Below are 22977 nucleotides of genomic sequence, written 5' to 3' on the forward strand. Positions count from 1 at the left end.
TAGTAGTTTGGCAGCAGCAGTGAATCACTGAATGTAGAACAGGCCTTTGCATTCAAGGGCAAGGGTAAAGGCAAAGAGGCCTCAAAAAAAAGGCCAGCAGAAGGAACATACTAAAAAAGAATCTAAAGAATATCACATGTCAACAATGTGGTAGGCATGATCATGTGAAGAAGCACTATAGTGGTCGGCTAAAAAGAAATCCAACCGGGGAGGATCTCAACCAAACGCTCACATCACTGATCATTCTAGGCAGGAGTCAACCTTTTAACACTATCACCACCAAATAACCAACTCACCTTCGGTCTGGAATGGTAGGACAATCACCCAACTCCATTATGTGAGCTATGCTCACAAAACGCCTAACCAATGAGTTGAATGCAAAAGCACTTGGAAGGATGCCAGTAAGACAACTGACTCAGCTGGTAATGGGACATCATTTGCCTCTATTTCGGCACAAGAGGTCATTAACCTTGGATTTCTAAATGTTATGTAGCTGAAATTAAAAAATACATGAAAAGCGAACAAGGGAAAAGAGAGGATGCATAAGAGAGAGGAAGAAACAAAGAAAAGCATTGAGAAGCAAGAGATATGAAGAGTTCAGTTTTCCAGGAGGCAATTTCAAAGAGGGGTTTTGACACATGAACAGAGCTACTTACATGTGCATGAGATGAAAAAAGAAGAATAGAGAAACTGTGGTAGATGAAAATTACATAGTTGGAAGATTAAATAAGTTTTCAAATCAAGAATGGAAGAAGATTAGTATACGCATAGAAAAGGAGGGGAGATTGTCAGTGAAGAAATCTGTTGAAAAAAACATTGTAATGGTAGAAAGGAAAGGATGGTACATGGAGAATTGACAAAGAAAAGCATTGAAAAGCAAGGGATATGAAGAGTTCAGTTTCCCAAAAGGCAATTTTAAAGGGGGATTTTGACCCATGAATAGAGCCATTTACATGTGCGGGAGATGAAAAGAGAAGAATAGAGAAACTGTGGTAGATGAAAATTGCATAGTTGGAAGATTAATAGAAGTTTTCAGTTGGAGAATGGAAGAAGATTAGTATACACATAGAAAGGGCGGGGAGATTGTCAGTGAAGAAATGTGTTGGAAAGAAAATTGGAATGGTAGAAAGGAAAGGATGGTACATGGAAAATGGAAGACCAGAACAAAGTGCCAATAAAGAACAGAGGAATGTGTGCAGAAGACCAATTAGCATAAGAAAATTTAAACAAAAAGAAGGCACTTCAAGAAATTTCGTCAAGAGACTAAAAAGAAGTGCAAAGAATGATAGAAGAGGAGTGGTTGATCTAATGGAGAAGAAACTGAGGTTGATCTAATAAATAAGGAAAAGTTGTGCTAATGTAGAAGAAAATATGCAATGCTAAGAGAGAGCATTGAAAAGTCAGAGAAAAATGTGTCAGACACATGTAAACTAAAAGAGAAACTGCCAAATAAAAGTAGTTTAAATTTGTAGACAAAAGCAAAGAGTTAGGGAAATGAATACATGGTAGAATAAGAACGAAGAGAAAGCATAGCAGATAGGAAAAACTGCGAAATAGAACAGATATAAAAATAAGGTGCACTCAAAAGAAGCAAAGAGGGGACACAGGAGCTAGCAGAGTCCATGGAGGTGTACAGTAAGCAAAGTGGTGCCTTGTCTCAGAAAATTGGCAGATTTAGAAAATGGATGCTTTTAATATTGGCAAATATAGTAAGAAATAAATTAGAGAGAAAGTAGATTAAATGAAAAAAAAAAGAGAAGATAAGTGAAGACACCTAGGAAAGAGATTGTGCACAAAATAGATGTATGCCTGAACAAAGGAAAAGAGGATTTGTGGTCAAGAGAGTGTGCAGCCATGAAAGGTGCAAAGTGTGACAGGAAAGAACTCTTATGAATTGCAGAGTAGAGGAAGGGGCATAGCTTTTGGAATGGAGGCTGGTGATTCAAATCTTAGGAAAGGTGGTGACCTTGCATCGATAAATTATTAAAGGAAAAAGCATTCCAAGAATTCAGGAATCACTTCTTGATCATTGCTCGTCAATACATCAAACCAGGACTCTTTCAATCATATCTCATGAACCCGTCAAAAGCAGTCATCAGTTATCAAATCAAGAAAACAAACAATGAGCAAATCATCATCCTAAATCATCAATTCATTATTTCAATCAAACAACAAGCACCCATCATTCCAACATAAACTATTAAAGCATCAACCATTCTAAAATTGAATCATTCAAATATTAATCACTATTACACCAATCATTCAAGCATCTATTCCTTCAAACATCATTTAAGCTTCCACTCATCAATTGTTCAAGAAATCATATCTTGGAGCAGTAAACTGTCTTGCAAATAGGAAGGACAGCCAGCCTTCGAAGTTCAAGAGAGGTGAAAGGATGACCAGACTTCGTGCTCTTAGCAGGTACGCCACACAAAGACAGAATTGACAACAGACCTTCCATGTTCATGAGCCAGGTGCTGGAATGGACAACCAGCCTTCCATGCTCTTGGACTTGTTCAAGGAGGACAACCAACCTCCAAGGTGACCTAAGGGATGGAAGGGTAACTAAAAGATGGATCACTGATTTTGCAGTATGTTCCAACTATGGACCAGACTACAGACATTCTATCAAGTCTTTGAGTGCTAAAAAGTTTGTAAAATTTTAAGATAAGCTCAGTGTAGTTAATAGATTGAGCATTACGGGAGGATATTAAAATAAAACTGTAATATTTAGTTATAATGGTCAATTAAGTTGTTAGAATTGACTTTAGGAAAATTCTTTGTTCTTCTAGTTGTCCTCTGTTTTTCTTGACAGTCTGACTCGTATCGGATATATCATTTATAACACTTATTTAAAGAGAGGCTGCCTCCAGTTTGGGTTACTAGAATCTTAAGCTCCCTTGGTAGAGTCATAGGTAATATTAAAGTTGAACAAATATTGTACCCTGCACCAAAAATTAGAAAATACGATGTAGCAATCCTTGAAGGGTTGCTTCATAAACCATTGACATGGTTGAAACTAGCTTGAAACTATCAACCACAATAAATGGACATACTAGTCAATTTCAATAACAAAAAGCATTGCTCAGAACAACAGTATTTATAAAACATGTACCACAACAAAGAATTAATCATATCGTTATTTAGGAAACGTTAAAATCAATATGCAAGGTTGACCATCAACTCAATCCAAAAAATTTCCCAAAAATGAATCATGCATATCACATCAAATCACTTAAAGAACACCACTCCTACAGATTGCATTCACTTTGTCTTTGACAGTTCTTGTCAATATTCCTCTACCTTTTATAGTTAGGCTTCCAATCATCTAGTTCAAAGTGTTTCTATTCCTCTATCTTCTAATATAATTAACCTTATTTCAAAAACTTAAGCTTTGAATGACTCTTTTGTTCAATTTTGAGGTAGCTTATGAAAATGTAGTCTTCAGTTTATAAAACTCCCAATGACAACTTAAGGTCTTCCAGTCAACACAGAAATTTAAAGTCCCATAATTGCAGAAGCTTCTGAACGCAATCAAATTAAGGTGTAAACCTTAAGGTGTAGTAGAACAATACACACATGCATCAATGAGAATACATACACAAGACTGCAATAATGAGGATACACCAATCCTAATATTCCCTAATTTTTTGGTAGACAGACAAGAGAAACTTACTTAGGTGTTTTCATGTAATTGTGCCAACGATGTGCACCATTAGGACGAAGGTGGTCTTGAACACGTGCAGCTGCCTTTCCATTTCCATATGTTAAAAAGTAATTTGGATTGCCACGTGTTGCCTCCTTATATAACCCAAAATATGTCTCCTTTGTAACATGATCATAATTTTTCTTAAACATAGATACCTAGACCATGAATATAACAGAGCCAGTTAACACATAAACTATACCCTATCCAGAAACAGCAAAGCAAAATCACAATAAACTCTATACAAATGAAAGAAATAGTTAAATTTTAAACACAAGGAAAAAAATATTTTTATGTATAACTTAGCTTTAATATTATCCATGACTGGAAAGCAAACTAAATAAGAGAACATAAAATATTGCATAAGATGGAAAACGATATAATGAAATCAAGGGGATTGCTGGTAAATAGGATTATTTCAAAATTTTAGTATCCAAAATGGCAAGCTATAAATTTACTTGAACTCACCATAAATGGAATTTAATGTTAGTAAATGTATTATAAAATTAAACATTTCCATCTGTACTGCCTACAAATGTCACATTGTAGGGAATGTTCAGAATCATATAGTCTTAAGATTCCTTACAGAAATATATCACATTTATGTATACATTTATCTTCTTGTAAAATTTCTCTCAAATTACTCTTTCACTGCACAGTTACCTAAAAGAGCAATAGCACATCTTCTCAAGACAAAACGTCTCATCTTTGTTCAGAACAAAATGTCACAGCTCAAATATAAAATATATCCATTAAAACAAAACACTGATACACAGTATCATATATCTGCTAAAATACACCTGTATGTATTAATATGCAGCTTCTCCTCAAAAACAAAACTGTATTACCTTTAGTATATGCATTTCTATGTCTATCGAATGTTTTTAAGCATGTCTCCATCAATTAACTTCTCTCTCTTTTTGTGATATGTATCATTTCCATTCAAAAAAATAAAGTAGAAAATCTTATCTGTTTTGCATCAACTCCAAAGATTATTTCATCAACATAACAGCCATACTCCCCTTCGTTAGCTCTTGACACTGAAATAAATATCTCTATTTTTAATACAGAAAAAATGGCTTAAAGTCCATCTCCGTTGAATGCTCTTTTTTTATTATATCTGTGGCAAAATGAAACCGTAATTGCTAATGACCACAATCACCCAAAAAAGGATATCACATGACTACAAAAACATGCCACGTATTCCTGTGATGTATACATTTATACCACCTAGTCCTTGTGCCTTGTCGAATAGCTTGTGCACCATAAAGATTGACTCAGCTTCTCACGATTGAGCATATCTGACTTCCTTTTAACAAAAACATTTCCAGCACTATTGAAAAGTAACGCACATCTCCTATATAGCTTGATTTTATTGAAATAGGATGTGACACAAGTCATAATTTAATCCGTGGCTGGCACATAAACAGGTTACAATTAAAATATTAAATATTTGCACCTAAACATAGGAGAAATGAAACTAATTGATGCTATCCATGAATTACCATCATACCATTAGGAATAATTCAATTCCATAGGCGATAACCAATGACATGGTACACGTTAATCTGACCAAGCAACTGATAGAGAGGCAAGCAGCTGACAAGCTGCTGAAGTATACACACAACCATTTTAAGCACCTCAAGCTCCTCAAGCACCTCAACCAAACAAGCATGTCGCTCAACAATTTTTTTGTAACTCTAAGTAATCCTCTAAGATTTAGACAACCTTTGATATAATGACAACATATTCAACAATCTCCCCCTTTGTCATTGATGGCAACCCATCTGAAACCAAACCAAAACAAAAAGGCTCTGAAGCTACGTTACCGGATTTGCACAGTAGACCCTCAAACCGGGTTTGAGTGCGAATCAGATCTGGATTTACAGACTGATCCATGTTGGATTCACACAGACTCCGCTTTCGACCTGTGGGTCAAGTATTTAAATTTTTAATTTTTATCCTTGACATTTGGCATTGATCAATAATCAAGCATCATACATTCATACTATGAAATGATTTTATTTTACAATTATGTGTATTTGTCTTACTTTTTGGTGTGTGTGTGTGTGTGTGTGTGTGTGTATAAACACACACACACACACACACAAACCCCATAATGATTAAAAAAAATCATGAACCCAGTTCTCGTACCCGAACCTGTCCCTAAACCCAAATTGGTAACATAGCTCTGAAGCAATGATGAAGCAAATTGACTTACTCTAAAACAATGTTGTTCCCCCTAACTTATTTCTCCCCTTTGACATCCATGATAAAACAATCCTCATAACTGAAAAGGGGTTGAAAGATTATGACAATGAAAACTCCCCCTAAGTCCAATTAGCAACTCAATGATGGAGTGAAAACACTCCCAACTTCTTCCTTTTGATATAAACAAAAACGTATAAATTGTTAGCAACCTTGCTTGCATCAGCAATATGTTTAACATCTTTTCTAATCTCACAACAGTACAAATTGAAAACCAAACTATGTCCTTGATCACATAACTTGCACTCAATAAATTGTGTTTTAGACCTTCCAGATACAAGATATTTTCAACTTTTGTCTCATCGTCCTTTAAACCTAGTGTGCCTTTACCTAATAAGATGTATTACCAGAAAATCTTACTTTCCCTCCATTAGTGCTTTTGAAAGTGATAAACATGCTCCTGTCTCCAGTCATATGCCTAGGACAGCCACTGTCAATATACCACGTCTTTTCCACTTTGTGCAAAAGAGGATGTTTGCACAATCAGAGATTCCATCAATGCTTATTTATGATTTTTCCTCCAAACATTAGTCCTTGGCTTTGTCCTCTTTCTCAAACTTCTTGTTCTTCTGCTTAGAGAAATCTGCCATACCACTTCAAACTTTTGCAGTGTGACCAAAATAATCACATTTATAGCATATAACATTATAGTTCCTTGCAGGAGTAAAAGGATTCCTACTCCTTAATTTGAAATCATTTCTTGCAAATGTTCTACAGTTCATAGCCTCATGTCCAAAATAATTGTAAATGTCATGTCCCCTTCTCCACGCTAGTGTTATGGCGCCAGGTTAATCTATCTCCACATCCGGATAGATTAACAGCTCAACAGTCAAGATGCTTACCAATCACACGGAAGATTTATCTTAAGTTCTTCATTTATCAAATTAAAGGTTATTTGATAAAGTCACTTTATGTTTATAAAGTCTTTTACTTTATAAAGTGACTTAAGTGACTACAGGACAAAAGGACATATGCCAACTGTTTGACGAAATTTTTCGAGTGGTTATTCACAAATTTTTAGTTTCCCCGAAGTACAGATCATTACAGTAATTAAAAGAAAGAATTATTACACCCATTCATACATGCTTGTCTTGAAATAGGAGGCTTCTTGAAAGCATTATTTCTAATATTTTAATAATTTTATGCAGAAACCTTTGAACTATCAACATTGGTCTTCTCTTGTTCTTTTTTTATAGACATATAATTTTGAGATTCTTTAATACCAACTTCACCTTTGTATTTAGATGATTTATGTGAGCAAATAATCATAGCTAACCACACGAAACTTTTCTGATCTATATTCTCATGATTCAGTTGCATTGAAGATTTGCCTATCTTTCTAAGGGATAAGACAGTACCTTCAAGTCTTTCAGAATCTTCTTTCTTAAGGTTATGCTGTTTTCTAGATTTTCTTCTGTTTTATTGGCTTCTTCAACCTAAAACTTCAAATCAACTACAAGTTCTCCTGCTTCTCCAAGAGCTAGAGATATCTTGGAATTCACATCATTCCCTTCTTGTAGCAGCAACTTAAAACTATGTTTTTTCCTTTCTAAGTCTCTTGAATTTAACTAGAGCCCATAATAGCTCTTCTTCCAAAACCAATTCTTCTTCATCAGTATGATCTTCAAGTTCTTGATCTTGATCTTCTACTTCTTCTAAGGCCATGAACAAAATTTCTTCAGTTGAATACTCTTCATCACTAACATCGGATGAACCGCTTCCTTTCTTTGCTAATAGATGGGGATTTTATGTCCCACTGAAAGTCATTTGGCAAGCACTTAAAGCTCACAAACAGAGTTTTATCCATTTGCAGCCTTGCTAAAGGCATGAAAAGAGTAACTGAGCTTGAACGTGGGTTTTTTTCCTGTGTTTACATGTTGGATAAGTGACCTGCTTCCTTGGAATATTTCATAATCTTAGAATGGGGTTTTAAATCCTGACTGCATATGCAAGTTGAATGAAATCCTTGCATATGCATATCAAAACAAAATTATGCAAATTTAGGGAAAAAAATGAAAGACTTGAATTCATCTACATGAAGAAATATATATACAAGCTAAAGGCCCTAAAATTGTATAAGAAAACTTTCCTCTTTTGGGAAAACAAGAGAAAAGTTCTTCCAAAACTCTTTGAGAATAATCTGAGAAAACAAATCCAAATGATTTTTGGACTTAGAGAAAGATCTTCAAAAATGAGTTATATAGGCAAAGACTTTGACTCAATCTCTTTGAGAAATGAATACATTTTCAAGTCAAGATCAAGCCCTTGACAAGTGTAGATGATTGAGAAACAAAATGCATGAATATAGCAACAAGCAAGACTTATTTGAAATTGCAAATGGGGATGCTTGCACAACGACGGGATTTTTCCTTGCAATCGCATTTGAAATACTTGCAACCAATGCCCAACTTGTGGTTCTTGATTGGAGTTCAAAAACAAGGTTTTGAATGTCAAATACAACTACTTCAATGGGTGTTTCAGCGGTTACAGCTCAAAAATTTGATTTAGAATGCTAATTAGATTCAATGAATGAGTCGTTTTTGTGCTTCCAGCCCCAAAAATGAGCTTTAGAATGAAGAAAACAGTCATTTCTATGACGTTTTTGCACTTCCGGCACAAAAAAACATGGTTTTTACCTTCATTTGCAAGCCCCAAATTCAACGGTTTTGCTATTTTAACCCAAAAGTGTGTTTCTAGATGCAAAATAAATAAGGAATATGTCTTATTTTTGCTTGTAATGCCCAAAACCAGACTTTGCATTGTCACTTATAGCAAGTTGCAAGCACGTTTTTAACCTTCCAGCTCAAAAACGGGATTTTAATCCCTAAATAAAGCAAGAGAAAAACACTTTTTTGAAACCCAGGCAAAATTTGAGTTCTAGATGTGCAAATACATGTATAAATAAGGCTGCATATTGACAAAAATGCCCAAAACGGGCTGTTAATAAGTCATTACATGCCTTTCAAATGCATAACGTGCTTTTCAGAGTTATTTACATGCAACAAATTGGTCTAATATGCCCATACAGGAGTTTTAGATGCAAATGCATGGAGTTTAAATAGAGTTATTAAATAAAATTGATCAATCTGGGCTTTCATAAAGCCATTACATGTTTCTAAACTCAATATTTAAAACTGTTTTAAACGTAAATGGGTTTTTTTTTAAAGCCATTGCATAAAAATTAGAAGTAATAACAAACTTTTCCACATGGATTGCATGTAAAAATCTTTACTTCTAAGTGCATATAGGTTCTCATGTTTAATTTTACATGCAATGTAAACTTTAATGAGGAAATATGTAATGAGACTTAAAAAGTCTACCTTTATATTAAAAACTTATTTAAGTTTCACATATTTTGATGTGAATTAAAAATAGGGTTTTAAATCCATCTTACATGTAAATAATACTTTTTATACAATGCAGTTGCCAACAAAAAGCCCACTAATGAGAGTTTTTAATTAAAGAACAAGGATATGTAGTTAAGCCGAAAAACTGCACCTGCAAAATGCTTAATTACTTAATAACTTTTGATTGACAACTCCAATTGAGGCCTAAGATAGCTCAAAATGCGCGGAATAGAAAGTGCTACAATCTTAGGGAAAAAACAAAACAAAAATAGAAGCACACAAGCAAGAAAAATTAAGAAATCACTTGAAGGTTACCCCAAGTCAAGTCATTGTAGTCAAAGAAGAGAAACTTGTTCTTACAAACAAAATGATGATAAGCTTGACAGAGACCTTCCCAAAACAATGTTCAGAAGACTTTAAACGTAAGACAATTCAAGATATAGCCAATTGTCATGGTTACGCATCATTCAAACGAGACTCGAAGGAAACCAAGGTATTTTTTAGCGGCTAATATTCGCAGATTGGCTAATTTTAGAAAAAAAATTGCTAGTAATTTGGCTAATAATTTAAGATTTGATACAACCCAAATCGCCATAGTTTTATAAAATTTAGGTCTAGAATATTTTAAATCGCTCAATAATTTATTTTATTGAAAAATTTAACCTCAAATATTTGCCACAATATTTGATACATGATTAGATTTGAGTCACCTAAATATTATATATTATTGGAGAAATTAAATTGAACTGACAAATAATTATCATTATTATTAGTTACTTTAAGGATATATCACCAATATTTAGTTTTCACTATTGATTTAAAGTATATGTAATGATCCTCATAATATTCCACGAGGTTAAAAAACTATTCAATTTTGATTTGTAATATTCCATGGTGATTAATGAACTTCCTATTATTATTGAGATTCGTCAACATTTTATACAGAGAAAAAATGATTTGAAAATAATCACCGATATTAGTCATATTTAGAATAAAAAATTGAGAGATTCACTAATAGAAAAAAAAAAAATTCAAAATAATGAAAGATTAGCCAATATTTTATATCTTTTTTGGAGGCAACTTTCTTAAATTTTACCCTGAAGGAAACACCTACAAATTCATGAGAAAATTACATAGGGTTGCCCCAATTTTGTGATGTCAAAATTGAGTACAAGTAGTTGAGAAACCACGTTGTCAGATTGTAGAGACAATTTGGAACGTTCAAATTGGGTTGCTGCCAAACCAAGTTATAATTGGTTGGGGTAAAAATTCTATGCACATTAATATTTTGGCTAGTCAAATAGTCTCAAATATAATATAAACAAATATTTTAAGCATAGGGACCTTATAATCCTTATAAAACTGATTTTCCATACATAACTGTGAAATCCTAATATAAATCCTATATGTGGCACCAGTAATGCCTCCTTTGATTCTGAATCCTCATTGTCCTCGTCCTCAATGCTATCCATTGTGAAATAAAAATCCATTCCAGGGCCCCCCTCCCCCTGGACATTGTGCCCTTTTTATATGTGCAACTTAAGATTATATTGCACATAAATAAAGTCATTGAGCCCTTGTTTCTTTTCTTTGTGTGGATGGACTCAAATAGGTTCCAATTGCGCTCACTATGGGATGCGCTACAAGGTTGGCACAAGAATCTGAGACCAAAATTCTTTAAATTGGGGGTATTGCCACCCCCAAGTTACCCACCTAATGGAGCTCAAAAATTATAGCAAATTTGGCCCTCCATTTAAGCAGCCTCTCTAATCTTTTTATCCCACAAATAGTATTATATTTTCAGTGATTTCCCTATGCTAGGTGTACAATGACCTGCAGATTCAAACCAATTATTGGATGAATGTACAGATCTGATAAACAAAACATGAACAGCAAGTATGGGACGTTTTCATCAGGATTGGTAGTATGTGAAGCAAATGGATACTATAATTTTCAGATGCCTCATCTTCATTTACAACTATATGAGAGACATGAATCATGACATCAATGCTCAAGTAGACAAGACATGAAGTATCTGATGAGGACTCCTGCTAAAAAAGCTACAACCAGAAGGCCCTATAATTGACAAAGAGAAATAGAAAGTGATGGCAACGAATGTTAAGAGCCCAATAATATTGGAAGATTGAATCAGAAGACTTCTACAGATTGACTGAAGGTATCATGAATATTTATATGCAGAACGATGAACAAAGACAAATTTATCAACGACGAAAGATATAACATTGTGTCTTTAGAAACAGAATCATAAGGAGTCGTCAAATATAGAAATAAAAAGATAGAATAGCCTTCGAATCACCATGCAGACGTTGTCAAGGATCTTCATTGCAATGAAACAAATATTCGATAATTGTCGGCAAATTTATAGTTTGCTAGACAGGAATATATAGTGTAAGAAGCAGTTTCACTTGCAAAAAAAATAATTAAAATTGAGTACAGTAATCCTGTCGGATGGTGAGCAATCAACGCAAGTAGCTAGTCAGCGGTGAAATGGACGAAACAAAACAAAAGATGTCTTATTTAATCATTGCCAGAATATAATTATTTGAAGGGTGTTGAGTAAGGGATTAATAGGCTTTGAGGACAAATAAGGAAGTTATAATAAAAGCCCCACAAGGATATATGAAATTACAAACCAATGAATAATAGTCAAATCATCACTTATTGAAAGTAAATTAAATTTATTAAAATACTATGACTGAAGAGGTGTCGATATAACTTAGAGAATATTGATATGGGACATGACTTTTAATTCGAAAAGTCATATCTTACAAAGGATAAGATATAAAACTTATTTCATTTTGAAGAAAGAAACATATTCGGACATTCACATCCATATTCTACAAGAAGTATTTTATATTATTTTGTATGGAGGGACAAGGAGCTTAATATGACTTTATAAATATAAATTCAATTATTTTATTTTAATCATACTAAAATAAAATGTTCTTTGTTTATTATTAAAGGTGTGGAGATTTAACTGCAGACGAATCATCCTTTGTAATTATTGTTTGGAATTTTGTATACATTTTAAATGTCGGATAAGTGCACAAGGTCATTTAGGATTTAAATTCAATCATCACAGATATTGTGAAATATTAAATTGTTTCCGTATTTGTGTCTAGTTTGTCTCCCTACCAAAGGAGTTAAAATTCAATCTAGACTAATTTAAGATTGTGTAATATTTGGTCTGTCGCATCTTGATTATTTAATTGGTGGCAGTAAAGTGCGTAAAACATTATAAAGTTGTACGTGAAAATTCACTGCAGTTGACTCTATTGCCTGGATGAGCAACCCGAATGAGCAAAGGCATTGGTCTTTTTATTATCAAAGTCGAAAAATCTGTAACTTCCTTCCTACAAGCATCAAATTAATTATTATTCATTTTTACAAAACATTCAACCATTATCTAGCATCCAGTTTTCATTTTAATTGAGTTCGAGGACCTTGCCAGCCGGAGCTCTCCAGAAGTTTAAATTCACTATAAAAAAGCCTTGAACCAGACAGTCAGCATTTGGGGTGAAGGTTTACCTGCTTGGGTGTAGCGGAGCCTGAGTGCAAGGGAATCGAGAAGTATTCCCATTTGTTGGCCAAAACTGATTGAGAAGTCCTATCGGAGAAGTGGCAGGCTCTTGGATTTCCATTTACGGTTTTGGGAACCAACACCACCAACCATTTGCAAAACAAAATATAATAAGTTATAAAGCAATGAAAAAAGATAGTAAGAAAACATAACTTATCAATTTGCAAATGTTTTGAAGTTTAAACTTTTATGGTTTACTTGGGGCTTGTCTGCCTCTTGCTCTCTTTGCTAGGATAGAAGAGAACAAATTACCCCTTGATTCCACATAGACTTGTTGTTCAGTCACAACAAGGTCTCTCTTCGCTTCATCAGATATCATCCTCTCAATGCATCTAGAGAGACCCTCCATGACCTCTCCATTAGTCCAGGCCCTTACTGTGATCAGTTTGACATGAGTGCCAAATCCATCAGACTTGGACCTGTGAGTCATAATTATCAGCGTGGTGACTAGTATATCAGCCCCAGGTGTATTTGCAAGGCTTACGTTCAAGTCCCTTGGACCTGTGATCTCCTATTTGGGCCTGCGATTTGCCTTTGAAGGACAGCGTTTCACCCCTCCAATCGGCAATTCAGTTTCCAAGGGTTGCCACTATATGCTAGGTAACTAACGTTGGAGCGATGAGGCTATAAATTATTTCCTTCAGACTTGCAGTCAACAAATTTGAAGATCAGTTCGATCACAAGGATTGAGAATATTGTCAATCAGCTGTAGATGGCAAATTCTGCATATACAAACAGGTTCTACTTATCAGTTTATACCTTGCACCTTGTTTGTGTTAAGAATTTATATTTATTGTTCAGATCTCTAGTACGTTTGCATGAGATTTCCAAATATTTGCATTGTTGCATACTGTCACTGGCATAACATTGGGAATAATTTAACACTTGGTTTGGTTTAATTGCACCACTCTCGTCACTATTTTTTATTGCATTCGATACATTGTTTCCATTATACCTCGGATTTGGATTCTTACACATTCTCATTGGCAATTTGTGGTTGCCCTAATTAGGATTTGTAATAGATTAATCTGGGCCATTGATTATGTTTTAATCTTGGCCATTCATTGTAGTATGGCCTTCTATACAAACCCCACTCCTCTCATTTGTAGGGGATAATTATTGGAGGATTCTTGCGAATGTACTGCCAAATCTGCTCAAGTATTCATTGTTGTGTTTTGCATGGTGAATAATTGTGATCTATTTGCTGTATTGCATGGTGATATACAGTCCTTATTTAAATTATATTTGATTTCAAATATTTACCTAGAATTTTCTTTGATTAATTTACTGGATAAGAGTAATTGTGAACGCATCCTGTGAGTTTGAAGTTTGATCTTCTTCAATTGTTCATCTCCTCCATAAGCATTCTTTAACTTATCCCTCATGGCTTAAATGCAGAAACCACTTAAAACATAAAGTGAACAACTACAAAGGCATTAACCCCAAATTTCATGTGGAAAACCCTTTGGGTTAAAAACCACAGCATATAAACCCTTCATTAACAAAGAATGGACACCAACCCAAATTAGAAATGTGAGCACAACCCACAAGAGAGCACCAACTTCGGACACTGAAGCACCAACTCCGAGCAACTGAGGCACCATCCTCAGTTTTAGCACCAACTCAATCGCAAAACTTAATAGAACCTTATAGAAAACACTCAGCACTTCAAAACTATTAAAAACCAACGCAACTCCCCTTGATTACTACCTGCATACAGCAATGAGGAACAATGATCATGAATCTATAAACAATGCACTCTGATGCTTTATCTCTGAGATATCGTTCCTTTGATGATTCAAGCCAGAAGTTGAATATCAAACTCCCAATATAGTCTTCAGATTCCTTGCAGAAATATAACAAATATATTTATACTTTATCTTCTTGTGTTTTGCTCCAAACTAAGTCTTTCAACGCACAGTCACCTAACAACGTACCAGCACACCTCAAGTTACAACGGCTCATCTCTGTTCAGAACAAAAACGCCCAGCTCAAAAATAAAATATATCCATTAAAAAAAACTGATACACAGTATCATACATGTGCTAAAATACACCTGTATGTATTAATGCACAGCTTCTCAAAACAAAACTCTAATCACTTTGTCTGTACATCTCTATGTATCCTTTCCATTCAAAAACCTACAGCAAAAAATCTTCTATCTTTTGCACTGACTCCAAAGATTATTTCATCAACACAGCAGCCATGCTCCCCTTCATATGCTTTTCACACACACAAAATGGCTGAAATAATTTAAATGCAATTCAAAAAAAATCGGCTTCTAGTCCTTTAAATGCTCTATTGTTATTAAATCTGCAGTAAAATGAAACTATATCTGTTGATGCCCACGTTTTCTCCAAATGCAGATTTCAGTGCCCAGTCCCCTTTTCACAAAAAAGAAAGTTTCACATAATACTCGCCTCGCCAAAAAAAAAAGGATTTCGTGTGACTCAAAACAAAAAAATATGCCACATGTTCCAGTGAAGTATAAATTTATGCCATACAATCCTTGCGCGTTTTTGAATAAGGCTGGGGTCCCATGGGCACCCGCTTCCTTAAAAGAAGAGCGGGCACCGCTGAGATTTTTTTGGCATATTTAAAAAGGGAAGCGGTCCTATAGATTTATATGTGAATCTGCTTTAAAAATTAGCTCCTAAATTTAAGGAAGATGATTGTCTCATAAATTTTGAAAATAAAAAGATTATATTTCTTCATAAATTTGTTTAGTGGATTATTTCATTTTGGTGGGAAAATGAAGAGTAGGTTGTTGACAAATGGCATAAATCTTCCCTAAGCTAGTGGGGCTAAATCCAGCCCCACTACATTTTCACCTACTCAAATTGAGAGGGCTAAAAATCCGGGGCTCCTATTTTGTAGGAAAAGATTCTAATTAAAGCTATAGCCCCCTCTAAAAAATTACCATGGAGCCACCCACTCCACAAAAATTGAGCCCAAGCCCCTTCCATGGGACCCCTGCCTAACTAGTGCGCCATAAAGCTTGACAAGCTTCTGACACTAAAATTTCCAACTTCCTTTTAACTAAAATATTGCCAGCACTCTTGAAAAGTAAAGCACGCCTCTTATATAGCACGGTTTTATTGGAAGAGAATGCTAAGTCATAATTTAAGCCATAGCTGGCATATAGACACGTTACAATGAAAATCTGAACTATTTGAACCTAAACATAGGAGAAATGAAATTGGTTGAACCTAAACATAGGAGAAATGAAATTGGTTGAAGCTGTCCATGAATTGCTATTGTATTATAGGGCCCGTTTGGTTGCTGGCATAGGAATTGAAAATTGAAATAGAAAAATGGAATGGGAATGAAAATAGGTAATGGGAATAGAAAGGGCAATTCCAATCCCGTTTGGTTCACTTGGAATTCGATTGGGAATATGTTAATCCATTGTTTGGCTGTACAAAAATGGAATAGGAATAAGGTTAAGTTTTGCATTTTTAAAATTATTTCCCTTAGATTTTTTTGTTTTAATTTATTGTTTTTTGGTTAATTTTTTCAATAATGGTAAAAAGGTTAATTTATTTTCATTTTTATTTTATTCATTGAAGTTAATGAGAAATATAATTTATTTCATTTTTTTAAACAAATAGATATAATAATAAAAATTGTTTTTAAAAAAAATATATGTTTAAAAAAAATCAGATTGGGAATAAGAATGGCCTATTTCAATAACAGATTTTTTTGGCATAGACATATGCTCATTTTAGGTGCAAAATTGGAATGTCTTCCTATTCCCAATTCTGATTGAGCATATCAAACAGCGAATATAAAAGATTTTCTAATTTTCTCTTCCTATTCCAATCCTATTCAAAAACCAAATGAGCCATAAGGAATACTTCAATTCCATGGAAGATAGCCAATGAAGTGGCATACATCAATCTGACTAAGCAGCTGAAGGAGACAAAACAAGTTGCTGGAGTGAACACAGAAATAGCTTAAGCACCTCAAGCTCGTCAAGTACCTCAATCATGCAAGCAAGTAGCTCGACAAATTTTATGTAACTCGAACGACCTCGATTTTCAACCTTTGAAATTAATGACAACATACTCAACACCTTCCCTTTTTCTCTTCTAATCTCAATGCATTGCAATCCCAAAACAACTAACTTCTATAACTTCAAGGCTGAGCTCTTTAAGTTTGGTTCCTCGATTCTGAGCCCCTACCTCACTATTCTTTTTAATAGAGTGATTTGCACCGGGTTCCTGATTTCTTGGTCCAGGCATCTAAATTATCCTATTAACAAGATTGGTCCTGTCTTTGATCCGGGGGATTACAGAACCATCATGATTGGGCACACGTTTGCCAAACTATATGCGATAGCCTTTAATGCTATGTTATCTAGCAAACTTGACAGGAAAGGTTGTAGGGCTAGAGGGTTGGCTGGCTTCCGGACCGACTATCAGACCATGGATTACATCTTCACTTTACAGGTATTATTGAGGAGGCTAGACACAGATTAGTGAAATTTTACTATTGCTTTGTTGATTTTCGCAAGGCTTTTGATTATGTTCCTAAGATGGCTCTTTTTTGAGAGACTTCGGGAGATTGAGATTTCTGAGATGTTACTTACCGCTATTATGAGTGCAAGAATTTGGTATAGCTATGATACCATGTAAGAATTTGCCTAAGGCAATAATTCAACACCAAGATCAAGAAGCACAGTAGATAGCACAAGAGAGAGAAATGATGATCAAATAAAAACAAATATCAAATGATCGGATGAATTCATTATAGAAGTGTCTTGTATATAAAGGCAACTAATATGACTAGGGGTCAGCAAAGAGATAAGCATAATAGCTAAGCACATGTCCACCAAGGGTGGATTATCCTCCATTGTACACGAATGTACGTGCAACAATGAGAGGATAAGAATGCAAAGGTGTATCTCATAAAGAGATGTAGTAAACAACATGTGCTTAATTGGAGTGCAAACTACTGTGTTGTCAATATGACAACTCATATGAATCTACAAACTCCTAGGTGTCTACATGACAACTAATATGCTAATGCATTAACCAAAGTAAACTTAAGTAAAGTGCAATTAGTAAATACTTAATTACACCAACACCCCCTGTAAGTGCAGCTTAGGAGAATGCACTTAAGCTCACAAAAGCTAGATGATAATGCAATATGTGTCCTAACTACTAGGCCATGTTAAGTACCCATGTACAAAATTTTAAAAAGAATGCAAGCTCTCATAAAGCAGAGAAAGAGAGAAAATCTCATGGGAAAAACCCTCCCCCAAAAAGAGAGATGAAAAAACAAAACACATGAATGAATGGAGTAATTAAGACCCCCCCCCATTACAACATACATCATGTATATACAATAGAGAAGAATGAGAAAGACACAATCCCAGAAGAGGAAAAGCCCCCGCCCCCCCATAATAGAGAAGTAAAAGAAGAAGAAAGGGGACAAGGTAGTCCCCCCTCAATGTAGAACGCCCATCAGTGATAGTTGCTCCAAAATGAGTGTAGAAGTTGATCCATGACTGCTGAATAATGTCCCTCCCCTTAAGAAGAAATAATGTCATAGGTACATATGAGATGCTTCCCCAATGTGTAGAAAGAATCCTGAAGATGAATGGTGTCTCTAAGAATTGCTCAACCGTTCCTGTGTCAATACTAACAGTTGCCCCTTCCAACACTGCTGAAAAGAACAAGTTCGGATCTAGCAAGGATGGATGTAGAACATATCCCAAAGAACCATCTATCTCCTCAAATGATAAAGAGACCTCCTACAACTGTTGTACATAAGGATCTACAATCATATCAACTTTGTAAGACTGATTATGTAGAGAATGGACAAGAGGGTCAAAGTGTTCCCTCGCAACAACTGAAGAAGGATCTTCTTCATCGCAGAGAAGATGTATATCATCAATAATGTCTCCCAGATCTGCTATGTAGGATTCCACAAACAAACCTGAAATATCTGTCATGTAGTCATCCCCTGATGCTGGAACTGAAAGACAAGGTGTACCCAACTGTACTGAACTTCATGGACCTATCACTGTTGCAATGTATGCATGTGGAATTTGCTGAGGTTGTGACCTCGTCCTGCATCTGTCAAAAGGATCCCCCCACTGGAACTGGAAGACAAGGTGTACCCAATTGTACTGAATTACATAGACCTATCACTGTAGCAATGTATGCATGTGGAATTTGTTGAGGTTGTGACCTCGTCCTGCATCTGTCAGAAGGATCCCCCACATCTAAACCTGTTGAAACACTATCACTGTTGTCACTATCATTTTCCACAATGTATGAAGTATGGAGAGGATTAGAAGATAAGCTAGGTGAACTTTCCTCAAAATGAACATTCCTCTCTATGAATATCTCATGAGTCTCAAGATCCATAAGTATATATGCCTTAACACTTTCTTCATATCCAATGAAAGTACAAGGCCTTGGTGGCGGTGCCATGCATTCTCTTGAAGATATGTGTGCCCATGCCTCAAAAGGAGTCATTTCATCTAAGACATTATGAGGAGATCTATTAAGGATGTGATTGGCACTACTTATAACTTCTACCTTAAGTGATGGATCAAGAGACTTAGCTTGAGTCATACAACTTGCCATTGACTTAAGAGTTCTAATCCTCATTGCTGCAACACTTGTCTTTTGTGGACTAAATGCTACAAGATTCTAAAGATCAATACCCTCAAGTTCACAAAAGTCTATAAGCCTTGAGTTTACATATTTACTTTCATTGTCCATACAAAGAACCTTGATGTCTTTACTTGATTGCTTCTCAACATGACTCTTGAAGGCTAGAAACTTATCAAACACTTCATTCTTGTGATCAAGAAAGTAGACCCATGTGTAGCGTGAAAAGTCATCGATGAAAGTGAGGACATAGCGACCCTTGCTAACTGATGTCACTGAAAAAGGGCCTGCTAGAACCATGTGAACCAACTCAAGAAAAATTGATGCTCTCCAAGACTTTCCTTTGTCAAACTTCTCTTCTAGATGCATATCCATTGAACAATTTGAACATTCACCCTTAGAAAAGTTGATTGTAAGTAGACCTTTGACCATATTTTTTGAGCTAAGCTAATGAAGATAGCAGAAGGCAAGATGTCCATACCGCTCATGCCAAAATTTACTTTGTGATTGTGAATGTGTCAACAAGGCATGTGAAGGAGACTTAGGAACAAAGTGGGAGAAATAATAAAGCCTTTTGGCATGATTAACTTTACCCACTGCAACCAATGAATCATCCTTAAGATTTTGTACCATTATTGAATCAGGAGGGAACCCAACTTTATTTCCACCTCCACAGTGAGTGATTAGGTAAATTGAAAGGAGATTAGTGCTAAGGTTAGGAACATAGAGAACATCTTTGAACTCTTCATTTTCCATCTCAACTTGTCCTTTCCCTTCAACTTCCACTTGTGTATCATTCCCTACAAAGATGTGAGGTACCTTAGACTACTCCAGTGAAAAAAAGTGTCCTTTTGAAGAACCCATATGATGTGAGGCACCTGAGTCAAGAATGCATTCCCCTGAAGAACTTGAACTTGCCATAATGCTTGCCCTTTTCCCTTTGAAGTGGATGGATTTGAATCCTTGTAAGCATTTGGCACATTGATTTTGTTCTTCCTAAGTATGTTTTCTAATTCATCTATTCTCTTAGTCTTGCAATGATGCACATCATGATTCGGTTTCTTGCAATATGCACAAAATAGTTTATCCTTCTTGTTGTTTTTCCCTTCTTGTTGGAAGAAGAATTGTCTTGTTGTGAGGAGGAAGATTGTTGTGGCTCTTATTGTGATTTTGGCTTCCACTGCTTTTTCTTGTTGTTGGTGAAACTTTTGCCGTCTTAATTTGTTTGGTTCTCATTACTAGCCACCAATGCCTTAGACTTTGATGACTTGAGAATTCTCATATCTATCAACTTGGATTGTTTCAACATCAACATTTCTGCAAGTGCATCAAATGAAGGCTTAGTGAAGGCACTTCCCATGGTCAACTTGTGAGTGTTGGAACTCGAAACAAAAGATGCATACTCTAAAGATAGCCTCTTCAAGATGTGATGAATCAATCTATCATCCCTCATGGGATTTCCACAATCCTTAAGTAGTGCTCTCAATTCATTGGCTTTGTTGACATAGTTTTGAATTGTGTCAAAATTCTTAGGATCCAAGAGAAGTAGATCATCCTCAATTTGGAATCCCTTTTCCTCATCCACCTTACCATACAACCCTTCAAGTTTGTCCCAAGCACCCTTGGCATCCTTAAAGCTAGAAATGTGGAAGAAGAGATCTCTATGAACACAACTCCTAATAATTCCTAAAGCCTGGTTGTCTTTAATTTGCCAATTAACTTGTGCATCAGCATCAGTGGGTTTTACAATTGTACCATCAACATATATATTTAAACATTTTTCCATTAGTCTACTCCATACAATATCTTTCCATGTAGTATAATTGTTTGAAATTAAAAGTGGAGTTTTAGATGAACCCATGATGCAAAATTAAAAGAGCACAAGAGACAAAGAGAGAAACAACAACACAAGACATACCCCCCCTTTTCACTCAATCAAAGAATCCCCCCCAAAGAAGATGATTGGGTAATTTATATTTAGTGCAGGTACAATAGCCACTTGCCAATTTTGGACCAAAGTGGAACTCTGATTTTTTATATTTACAACCAAAAATATAAAGCTATATATGACTCAACAAGATAAGACACAAGACCTCTTAAGGATCTAATTAATTACAAGTGCCAAAATAAGTCAAAAATGACCAAATATTGAAAGTACTATGTCCACTCAAAATTACTCCAAACTGATACCAGATCTGGAAAGTAGACAAAAAATTATGCACTTTCAAAAAAAATAGCACTTGAATATGTGTCCATATGAGCCCAAATGAAGCCTCTGAAGTTGTAAAAATCAGGATTGAAAATTTTCAAAAAAATTCAAGAACAAAGATCACAAACAACCTGCATTAATGTGTAGGTCACAAAATTCTACCAAAAAAAAAAATGCGAGAAAAAAGGAGTCCATATGAGGGAGATATCGCTATTTGAAAATCACCTCTGTAATTATTTTTCCTGAATCACCGCTATCACACCTCCAAAAATCAAATGACTCTAGATTTCATCTCAGATGTCTGATTCTGATGAAACAAAAGTTGATTTGGGGGTTTTTTGACCTTCTGAATGTGATACCAATATCTGATTTGCACCAACAAGCTCCAATCTTGACCTGTAAAAAAAAATTCTCCAATGGCTATGCAATGAAACTCCTATGGCTTTGATACTATGTAAGAATTTGGTATAGCTAAGATACCATGTAAGAATTTGCTTAAGGCAATAATTCAACACCAAGATCAAGAAGCTCAGTAGATAACACAAGAGGGACAAATGATAATCAAATGAAAATGGATATCAGATGATTGGATGAATACATTATAGAAGTATCTTGTATATAAAGGCAACGGATATGACTAGGAGTCAGCAAAGAGATAAGCATAACAACTAAGCACATGTCCACCAAAAGTGGATTATCCTACATTGTGCATGAATGTACATGTAACAATGAGAGGATAAGAATGCAAAGGTGTACCTCATAAAGAGATGTAGTAGACAACATGTGCTTAATTGGAGTGCAAACTACTGTGTTGTCAACATTACAACTCATATGAATCTACAAACTCCTAGGTGTCTACATGACAACTAATATGCTAATGCATTAACCTAAGTAAACTTAAGTAAAGTGTAATTAATAAATACTTAATTACACCAACAATGAGATTGTATGAGACTGTGATTGGCAAATTCAAGACCCCCGACGATTTTTCAAATCCAATCCACAGCACCATTGAGTGAAACACGGATGTCCTCTCTCTCCTACTTTGTTTGGTTTATATATTGACGAGCTTGAGGACTTCCTTTTGAAGTCTTCGCTCCCTGGTGATGGTTGTTATTTACATCAGGTTATGATCTCCATTTTTCTCTTCGCAGATGATGTGGTACTTCTTGCTTCTTCTCCGGAGAGTTTGCAGAGGCTTCTTGATGGCTTGGCTTCTT

The 22977-nt window shown here is 35.2% G+C and overlaps 1 protein-coding gene across 1 annotated transcript in view; it reads right to left on the reverse strand.

The window, feature by feature from the left end:
* Positions 1-22977, reverse strand: part of LOC149528294 (glycosyltransferase-like At2g41451) — a 138396-nt gene that overhangs the window by 21174 nt on the left and 94245 nt on the right. The window contains exon 7 of the mRNA XM_089811504.1: positions 3677-3864. Within this exon, the coding sequence (XP_089667630.1) occupies positions 3677-3864 (188 nt within the window). The remainder of the gene's footprint in view (positions 1-3676; positions 3865-22977) is intronic.

This window comes from Cupressus sempervirens, chromosome 11 (genome assembly GCF_028749045.1).
Source record: "Cupressus sempervirens isolate cs-2001-9-10 chromosome 11, ASM2874904v1, whole genome shotgun sequence".
NCBI lineage: Eukaryota > Viridiplantae > Streptophyta > Pinopsida > Cupressales > Cupressaceae > Cupressus > Cupressus sempervirens.